This window comes from Centroberyx gerrardi, chromosome 8 (genome assembly GCF_048128805.1).
Source record: "Centroberyx gerrardi isolate f3 chromosome 8, fCenGer3.hap1.cur.20231027, whole genome shotgun sequence".
NCBI lineage: Eukaryota > Metazoa > Chordata > Actinopteri > Beryciformes > Berycidae > Centroberyx > Centroberyx gerrardi.
Genome location: NC_136004.1, coordinates 34171803 through 34181802, shown reverse-complemented (window position 1 = coordinate 34181802; position 10000 = coordinate 34171803). Strand labels below are relative to the sequence as shown.

The 10000-nt window shown below is 51.5% G+C and overlaps 1 protein-coding gene across 1 annotated transcript in view; it reads right to left on the bottom strand.

Moving 5' to 3' along the window:
- The window catches only part of dab2ipa (DAB2 interacting protein a), a 49646-nt gene that overhangs the window by 2457 nt on the left and 37189 nt on the right, over positions 1–10000 (bottom strand). The window contains exons 13-19 of the mRNA XM_071904513.1: positions 9806–9995; positions 6674–6909; positions 6221–6312; positions 5605–6093; positions 4802–5073; positions 4300–4422; positions 250–372 (exon numbers count right to left, since the gene is read on the bottom strand). Of these exons, the coding sequence (XP_071760614.1) occupies positions 250–372; positions 4300–4422; positions 4802–5073; positions 5605–6093; positions 6221–6312; positions 6674–6909; positions 9806–9995 (1525 nt within the window). The remainder of the gene's footprint in view (positions 1–249; positions 373–4299; positions 4423–4801; positions 5074–5604; positions 6094–6220; positions 6313–6673; positions 6910–9805; positions 9996–10000) is intronic.

Below are 10000 nucleotides of genomic sequence, written 5' to 3'. Positions count from 1 at the left end.
CACACACACACACACACACACACACACACAGGGGACTGAATACTAATACTACTAATACTACTACTGGTAACAAGGCGGGTTGTCTGATTGGCTGTTTTTCTATTCTATTCTATTCCATATTCTATTCTAGGGACTACAGATGGAAATTAGCTTACAGCTATATCTGGCACAATATATTTATTGAGCATTGTCCCTGTCAAATAAACAAATGAAAATAAATAAATAAATGAATATTGTTGTTTTCCACACCTGGTACTCCTGCAGCATGCGGTGGTTCTGCTGATCCTGGACCAGCAGTCTGGCTTCACACTCCTCCTGCCGCAGCGCTGCAACTCGCAACCTCTCCTGCAGCACCGCTATCTCCTGTTGGTACTGCACACACACACACACACACACACACACACACACAGTTAGTTAGTCCAGTCAGACCTTTTTCATGAAATGGAAATGGCTGTTTCTATTGTATAGCAGTACAACCAACAGAACCAGTTTATAACCAGAAGAACCAGTAAATAACCATTAGAGAACCAGAAGGCAGAATCAGTAAAATCAACTTATTTATCATTGCTTATTTGTAAACTGTATGGTGCGTTTGTTTAACTGTATGTGTTTCTGACTTTTTATTTTGTAAAAGCACATTGGAGATACTGTGTGATGAAATGGGCTTTATAAATAAACCTGAACTTAAAACCGGTAGAACACCAGTAGAACACCAGTAGAACACCAGTAGAACACCAGTAGAACACCAGTAGAACCAGTAGACACCCAGTGAAAATATTACCGAGATGTTAGAGTTAGAAAGAGAATGTTACATGGCGTAACCCTCGGTTCTCTGATGAGCTGGGTGGAGGAGAGCTGGGTGGAGGAGAGCTGGGTGGAGGAGAGCTGGGTGGAGGAGAGCTAGTTGGAGGAGAGCTGGGTGGAGGAGAGCTGGGTGGAGGAGAGCTAGTTGGAGGAGAGCTAGTTGGAGGAAAGCTAGTTGGAGGAAAGCTGGGTGGAGGAGAGCTAGTTGGAGGAGAGCTGGGTGGAGGAGAGCTAGTTGGAGGAGAGCTGGGTGGAGGAGAGCTGGGTGGAGGAGAGCTAGTTGGAGGAGAGCTAGTTGGAGGAGAGCTGGGTGGAGGAGAGCTGGGTGGAAGAGAGCTAGTTGGAGGAGAGCTGGTTGGAGGAGAGCTGGGTGGAGGAGAGCTGGGTGGAAGAGAGCTAGTTGGAGGAGAGCTGGTTGGAGGAGAGCTGGGTGGAGGAGAGCTGGGTGGAGGAGAGCTAGTTGGAGGAGAGCTAGTTGGAGGAGAGCTGGGTGGAGGAGAGCTGGGTGGAGGAGAGCTAGTTGGAGGAGAGCTGGTTGGAGGAGAGCTGGTTGGAGGAGAGCTGGGTGGAGGAGAGCTGGGTGGAAGAGAGCTAGTTGGAGGAGAGCTGGTTGGAGGAGAGCTGGGTGGAGGAGAGCTGGGTGGAGGAGAGCTGGGTGGAGGAGAGCTGGGTGGAGGAGAGCTGGTTGGAGGAGAGCTGGGTGGAGGAGAGCTGGGTGGAAGAGAGCTAGTTGGAGGAGAGCTAGTTGGAGGAGAGCTGGGTGGAGGAGAGCTGGGTGGAGGAGAGCTAGTTGGAGGAGAGCTGGTTGGAGGAGAGCTGGGTGGAGGAGAGCTGGGTGGAAGAGAGCTAGTTGGAGGAGAGCTGGTTGGAGGAGAGCTGGGTGGAGGAGAGCTGGGTGGAGGAGAGCTGGGTGGAGGAGAGCTGGGTGGAGGAGAGCTGGTTGGAGGAGAGCTGGGTGGAGGAGAGCTGGGTGGAAGAGAGCTAGTTGGAGGAGAGCTGGTTGGAGGAGAGCTGGGTGGAGGAGAGCTGGGTGGAGGAGAGCTAGTTGGAGGAGAGCTGGTTGGAGGAGAGCTGGTTGGAGGAGAGCTGGGTGGAGGAGAGCTAGTTGGAGGAGAGCTGGGTGGAGGAGAGCTGGTTGGAGGAGAGCTGGGTGGAGGAGAGCTAGTTGGAGGAGAGCTAGTTGGAGGAGAGCTGGTTGGAGGAGAGCTGGGTGGAGGAGAGCTAGTTGGAGGAGAGCTAGTTGGAGGAGAGCTAGTTGGAGGAAAGCTGGGTGGAGGAGAGCTGGGTGGAAGAGAGCTAGTTGGAGGAGAGCTGGTTGGAGGAGAGCTGGGTGGAGGAGAGCTGGGTGGAGGAGAGCTGGGTGGAGGAGAGCTAGTTGGAGGAGAGCTAGTTGGAGGAGAGCTGGGTGGAGGAGAGCTGGGTGGAGGAGAGCTAGTTGGAGGAGAGCTGGGTGGAGGAGAGCTAGTTGGAGGAGAGCTAGTTGGAGGAGAGCTAGTTGGAGGAGAGCTGGGTGGAGGAGAGCTAGTTGGAGGAGAGCTAGTTGGAGGAGAGCTGGGTGGAGGAGAGCTGGGTGGAGGAGAGCTAGTTGGAGGAGAGCTAGTTGGAGGAAAGCTGGGTGGAGGAGAGCTGGGTGGAGGAGAGCTAGTTGGAGGAGAGCTGGTTGGAGGAGAGCTAGTTGGAGGAGAGCTGGGTGGAGGAGAGCTGGGTGGAGGAGAGCTGGGTGGAAGAGAGCTAGTTGGAGGAGAGCTGGTTGGAGGAGAGCTGGGTGGAGGAGAGCTGGTTGGAGGAGAGCTAGTTGGAGGAGAGCTGGGTGGAGGAGAGCTGGGTGGAGGAGAGCTGGGTGGAGGAGAGCTAGTTGGAGGAGAGCTGGTTGGAGGAGAGCTAGTTGGAGGAGAGCTGGTTGGAGGAGAGCTGGGTGGAGGAGAGCTAGTTGGAGGAGAGCTAGTTGGAGGAGAGCTAGTTGGAGGAGAGCTGGGTGGAGGAGAGCTGGGTGGAGGAGAGCTGGTTGGAGGAGAGCTAGTTGGAGGAGAGCTGGGTGGAGGAGAGCTAGTTGGAGGAGAGCTGGTTGGAGGAGAGCTAGTTGGAGGAGAGCTGGGTGGAGGAGAGCTAGTTGGAGGAGAGCTGGTTGGAGGAGAGCTAGTTGGAGGAGAGCTGGGTGGAGGAGAGCTGGGTGGAAGAGAGCTAGTTGGAGGAGAGCTGGGTGGAGGAGAGCTAGTTGGAGGAGAGCTGGGTGGAGGAGAGCTAGTTGGAGGAGAGCTGGTTGGAGGAGAGCTAGTTGGAGGAGAGCTGGGTGGAGGAGAGCTGGGTGGAGGAGAGCTGGGTGGAGGAGAGCTAGTTGGAGGAGAGCTGGGTGGAGGAGAGCTAGTTGGAGGAGAGTTGGGTGGAGGAGAGCTGGTTGGAGGAGAGCTGGTTGGAGGAGAGCTGGGTGGAGGAGAGCTGGGTGGAGGAGAGCTAGTTGGAGGAGAGCTGGGTGGAGGAGAGCTGGTTGGAGGAGAGCTGGGTGGAGGAGAGCTGGGTGGAGGAGAGCTAGTTGGAGGAGAGCTGGGTGGAGGAGAGCTGGGTGGAGGAGAGCTAGTTGGAGGAGAGCTGGGTGGAGGAGAGCTGGGTGGAGGAGAGCTGGTTGGAGGAGAGCTGGGTGGAGGAGAGCTGGTTGGAGGAGAGCTGGGTGGAGGAGAGCTGGGTGGAGGAGAGCTAGTTGGAGGAGAGCTGGGTGGAGGAGAGCTGGTTGGAGGAGAGCTGGGTGGAGGAGAGCTGGGTGGAGGAGAGCTGGTTGGAGGAGAGCTGGGTGGAGGAGAGCTGGGTGGAGGAGAGCTGGTTGGAGGAGAGCTGGGTGGAGGAGAGCTGGGTGGAGGAGAGCTAGTTGGAGGAGAGCTGGGTGGAGGAGAGCTGGGTGGAGGAGAGCTGGTTGGAGGAGAGCTGGGTGGAGGAGAGCTGGTTGGAGGAGAGCTGGTTGGAGGAGAGCTGGGTGGAGGAGAGCTGGGTGGAGGAGAGCTGGTTGTGATGCAGTGAAGAAAGCGAGAACGCTGTAGCTGTGGACTGCAGGGTTTTATCTGGAGGAGGCGGGCTCTCCTGTCCCTGCTGTGATTGGTCTGTCTCACAGACGGGTGTCATTGGTTCTGTGGTTGGACGGCTTGAGAACGCACTCCTGTCAGCTCAGAAACCTCAGTCTGTATCAGAGAACCGAGGGTTACGTCATGTGACCTCATGTTCCTCCTCCAGGCTGAGAAACCAAACAGAAACGTTCCTCCTGTGTAGCGGTCTTCAAATGAGACTGAATGTTCTGTTGTTAGAAAGGGACTGTTTCTACTGGATAACAGTAGACCCAGTAGAGAACCAGTGGAGAACCAGTGGAGAACCAGTAGAGACACAATAGAAGCAGTAGAGACACAGTAGAACCAGTAGAGAACTAGTAGAAGCAGTAGAGACACAGTAGAACCAGTAGAGAACTAGTAGAAGCAGTAGAGACACAGTAGAACCAGTTTGAAGTGTTTCTACCTTCTCGGTCAGAGCGTCATCGTGGCGTTCGTCCTCCGTCTCGCAGTAGGAGGAGCCAGAGTTCATGTTGAGCAGCCAGGCTGCTGTCCGGTCCAACGCACAGGGATTCACTGGAGAGGGAGCCTGCACACACACACACACACACACACACACACACACACACACACTTTCGATGTAAGTCTCTCTGACTCCACTGAGCTCAACAATAGAATCAGCTTCCATCCAAAGATAGAGTTGATCTTTTTGTTTTGACTAGTTTTTGGTGTCAGTCTGGATCAGATCGGTCACTATGGTAACGGCTGTGGTGAGTTAACGCCCACTTTACTGTCGAGTGATCAGTCTTCTCAAACACAGAAGACCTTCGTCACAGGCGCCGTGGCTCTGACCTTTGACCTCCTCACAGCTGGAAGACACTGAGGCAGCCATGACTTCTCTGCAGGTTACCATGGTAACGCAGTGGATACCTTGATAATTACTTATATTACAATAAGTCAGTGGTTACCTTGGTAACAGGTCGTTGTTTCTCGGGGCTGTCTCCTTTAGATGACGATGAAGTCTGTCTGAGCCGTGATTGGCCGCTGCTTGGCCAATCAGGACTTGAGGACATCATGCTGCCAGAGGCGGGACGAGGAGGGTAGGCGGAGCTACTGCCACTGAGCATGCTGGGAGGTGTCCGGCCACGAGGGGGTCCTGGGGGGGCGGAGGAGGGGGGTGGGGGCTGGTCAATTCGACGCTGAGGGCCTGACGAGTTTTGACGAGGGGGGGCGGAGCCTCCTGACATGAAGAACAAGAATAAGCAATGACATCATCAGCTTAGAAACAGAACAACAAGGAGGGACCAGACTGATAGGAGCAGAACAACAAGGAGGGGTCAGACCGATAGGAGCAGAACAACAAGGAGGGGTCAGACCGATAGGAGCAGAACAACAAGGAGGGGTCAGACCGATAGGAGCAGAACAACAAGGAGGAGTCAGACCGGTAGGAGCAGAACAACAAGGAGGGGTCAGACCGATAGGAGCAGAACAACAAGGAGGGTCAGACCGATAGGAGCAGAAAACAAGGAGGGGTCAGACTGATAGGAACAGAACAACAAGGAGGAGTCAGACCGGTAGGAGCAGAACAACAAGGAGGGTCAGACTGATAGGAGCAGAAAACAAGGAGGGGTCAGACTGATAGGAACAGAACAACAAGGAGGGTCAGACTGATAGGAGCAGAAAACAAGGAGGGGTCAGACTGATAGGAACAGAACAACAAGGAGGAGTCAGACCGGTAGGAGCAGAACAACAAGGAGGGGTCATGTGGTACCTGGTTGGTTTTCCGTTAGCGACAGCGCTCTTCTGGAATATTCCTCGCCGCTGCTGCTGCTGGACAGCGCCGACATGCGGTCTCCTCTCTCTCCTCTCTCTCCTCGCTCTCCTCCCAGCCCCACAGACATCTGGGTAAGGAACGCAGGTTTGGTTGTCATGGCGTTTCTGTCGTCAGGGTTTCCCTGCGAACCGACGGAGCCGTCGGAGGGCGTGGCGTCGGGTTGCTGAGGTTGCCGTGGCGACGTGGTCGTCATGTGATAGACAGGGTTCTGGAAGGAGAGCGGGAGGAGTCCGGTCCTGCGCTGCCACTGGCTGTCGTCAAGACCGTCGCTAGGGGAGGAGTCCTGCAGATCAACCAGAGACAGACTCCGGCTCTCATTGGTCAGCTCTGGCCCCTCCCTCCTACTGCCGTTGGTCAGTTCAGGCCCTGCATCGTTCTCATTGGTCTCTGAGTAGGAGGAGCTCGGAGCCGGAGAGCCGTGCAGGCCTGCAGGAAGTGACATGAGCAGGACAGGAAGTTAGAGAGGACGTTGTAATGTGCACGTGCAGACTAGGGTCATGTGTTGTAATGTGTACGTGCAGCTTAGGGTCAGGGGTCAGGGGTCAAAGGTCACCTGTCGCAGGCTGCAGACTTGATCCTTTAGTAACGAAGAACAAGTCTTTGTTCTCTGGAGTTGGAGAGGGAAGCCTGGTAAAATCTACCAAACTACACACACACACACACACACACACACCACACACATACACACAAACACACACACACACCACACACACACCACATACATACACACACACACACACACACACACACACACACACAGTTAAAACAGTGGGCTGACCAGTTGGAGGAAACATGGATCTGTGATGTCATGCTGCAGTTTCCTGCTGGAAAATACCATTCAGCTTTCAGACGGTAAATTACTGGGTTTGGAGTTTTCTGGTGTTTATCAGGTTTGGATGTTTTCCTTCACTTCCACTATTCTGTTTCCTAACTCTACCATGACCAGCTCTGACTCCTGATTGGTCGACTAGATCTTAACGCTAACAGGAAGTAGCATGGTGCTAACCCGCTGTCCAATCCCACGCTGCCTTGCAGGCCCATAGACAGACTGCAGGCTGCCAGCGGAGGAGAGAGAGGCGGCGACAGAGGGGGCGGAGACAGAGGGGGCGGAGACACCACACGCTGAGGCTCTGGAGAGGAAATGGCCACGCCCCCCGGATTAGCCACGCCTCCTGGGTTAGCCAGCGCCGCAGAGACTTCCCTCAGGATACGAGGCAGAGGACCTAGTTTAGACAGACAGGACTACAGACAGACAGGCAGACAGACAGGCAGACAGACAGACAGACAGATAGGCAGACAGACAGGCAGACAGACAGACAGACAGATAGGCAGACAGACAGACAGACAGACAGACAGACAGACAGGCAGACAGACCAACAGACAGACAGACAGACAGACAGACAGACAGACAGACAGACAGACAGGCAGACAGACAGACAGACAGACAGACAGACAGACAGGCAGGCAGGCAGACAGGCAGACAGACAGACAGACAGACAGACAGACAGACAGACAGTTAGAGTGGGAGGAGTTTACAAGAATAGAATAGAACAGATGATGATCCCTGATTGTTTCAAACGTGTCTGATGTTTACGACCCGATGTCTGAACGGTCCTGTAGTGTGTGAGATCACAGATCACCAACAGCCAATCAGAGCCCAGTTTACAGTGAGGTGGGTGGAGACGTATGTGTTTTAGTCACCTGGTCTAGTTAGTCGGTGTAACTAGTTACCTGGTCTAGTTAGTAGTTACCTGGTCTAGTTAGTGGGTGTAACTAGTCACCTGGTCTAGTTAGTAGTCACCTGGTCTAGTTAGTTGGTGTAACTAGTCACCTGGTCTAGTTAGTAGTCACCTGGTCTAGTTAGTAGTTACCTGGTCTAGTTAGTTGGTGTAACTAGTCACCTGGTCTAGTTAGTAGTCACCTGGTCTAGTTAGTTGGTGTAACTAGTCACCTGGTCTAGTTAGTAGTCACCTGGTCTAGTTAGTAGTTACCTGGTCTAGTTAGTTGGTGTAACTAGTCACCTGGTCTAGTTAGTAGTTACCTGGTCTAGTTAGTAGTTACCTGGTCTAGTTAGTTGGTGTAACTAGTCACCTGGTCTAGTTAGTAGTTACCTGGTCTAGTTAGTGGGTGTAACTAGTCACCTGGTCTAGTTAGTAGTTACCTGGTCTAGTTAGTTGGTGTAACTAGTCACCTGGTCTAGTTAGTAGTTACCTGGTCTAGTTAGTAGTTACCTGGTCTAGTTAGTCAGTGTAACTAGTCACCTGGTCTAGTTAGTAGTTACCTGGTCTAGTTAGTAGTTACCTGGTCTAGTTAGTTGGTGTAACTAGTTACCTGGTCTAGTTAGTAGTTACCTGGTCTAGTTAGTAGTTACCTGGTCTAGTTAGTTGGTGTAACTAGTCACCTGGTCTAGTTAGTAGTTACCTGGTCTAGTTAGTTGGTGTAACTAGTCACCTGGTCTAGTTAGTAGTCACCTGGTCTAGTTAGTAGTTACCTGGTCTAGTTAGTTGGTGTAACTAGTCACCTGGTCTAGTTAGTAGTTACCTGGTCTAGTTAGTAGTTACCTGGTCTAGTTAGTAGTTACCTGGTCTAGTTAGTTGGTGTAACTAGTCACCTGGTCTAGTTAGTAGTTACCTGGTCTAGTTAGTAGTTACCTGGTCTAGTTAGTTGGTGTAACTAGTCACCTGGTCTAGTTAGTAGTTACCTGGTCTAGTTAGTTGGTGTAACTAGTCACCTGGTCTAGTTAGTCAGTGTAACTAGTCACCTGGTCTAGTTAGTTGGTGTAACTAGTCACCTGGTCTAGTTAGTAGTTACCTGGTCTAGTTAGTTGGTGTAACTAGTCACCTGGTCTAGTTAGTCAGTGTAACTAGTTACCGGGTCTAGTTAGTTAGTATAACTAGTCACCTGGTCTAGTTAGTAGTTACCTGGTCTAGTTAGTTGGTGTAACTAGTCACCTGGTCTAGTTAGTTAGTATAACTAGTCACCTGGTCTAGTTAGTAGTTACCTGGTCTAGTTAGTTGGTGTAACTAGTCACCTGGTCTAGTTAGTCAGTGTAACTAGTTACCTGGTCTAGTTAGTAGTTACCTGGTCTAGTTAGTTAGTATAACTAGTCACCTGGTCTAGTTAGTAGTTACCTGGTCTAGTTAGTTGGTGTAACTAGTCACCTGGTCTAGTTAGTAGTTACCTGGTCTAGTTAGTTGGTGTAACTAGTCACCTGGTCTAGTTAGTAGTTACCTGGTCTAGTTAGTCAGTGTAACTAGTCACCTGGTCTAGTTAGTCAGTGTAACTAGTTACCTGGTCTAGTTAGTAGTCACCTGGTCTAGTTAGTCGGTGTAACTAGTCACCTGGTCTAGTTAGTCAGTGTAACTAGTCACCTGGTCTAGTTCGGTCAGCAGTGTGTGCAGACTAGATAACTCTCTGCCCAGGTCGATAGTAGTTAGTTAGTCATAGTTAGTCAGTGTAACTAGTTACCTGGTCTAGTTAGTTAGTACAACTAGTCACCTGGTCTAGTTAGTAGTTACCTGGTCTAGTTAGTTGGTGTAACTAGTCACCTGGTCTAGTTAGTCAGTGTAACTAGTCACCTGGTCTAGTTAGTTGGTGTAACTAGTCACCTGGTCTAGTTAGTCAGTGTAACTAGTTACCTGGTCTAGTTAGTTAGTATAACTAGTCACCTGGTCTAGTTAGTAGTTACCTGGTCTAGTTAGTTGGTGTAACTAGTCACCTGGTCTAGTTAGTCAGTGTAACTAGTTACCTAGTCTAGTTAGTAGTTACCTGGTCTAGTTAGTTAGTATAACTAGTCACCTGGTCTAGTTAGTAGTTACCTGGTCTAGTTAGTTGGTGTAACTAGTCACCTGGTCTAGTTAGTAGTTACCTGGTCTAGTTAGTCAGTGTAACTAGTCACCTGGTCTAGTTAGTCAGTGTAACTAGTTACCTGGTCTAGTTAGTAGTCACCTGGTCTAGTTAGTCGGTGTAACTAGTCACCTGGTCTAGTTAGTCAGTGTAACTAGTCACCTGGTCTAGTTAGTAGTTACCTGGTCTAGTTAGTCAGTGTAACTAGTTACCTGGTCTAGTTAGTAGTTACCTGGTCTAGTTAGTCAGTGTAACTAGTCACCTGGTCTAGTTAGTCAGTGTAACTAGTTACCTGGTCTAGTTCGGTCAGCAGTGTGTGCAGACTAGATAACTCTCTGCCCAGGTCGATGTAACCGTCGAAGCCGGCGGTGTGGTTCAGCCCGTCTGGGTTGGAGATCTCCTGCAGGAAGCGCTGCATGCTGCTCCACTGCCGCTCCACAAAATCATTCATAAACAACATGTACTCCTCCTTAGTGCCAAACCTGCA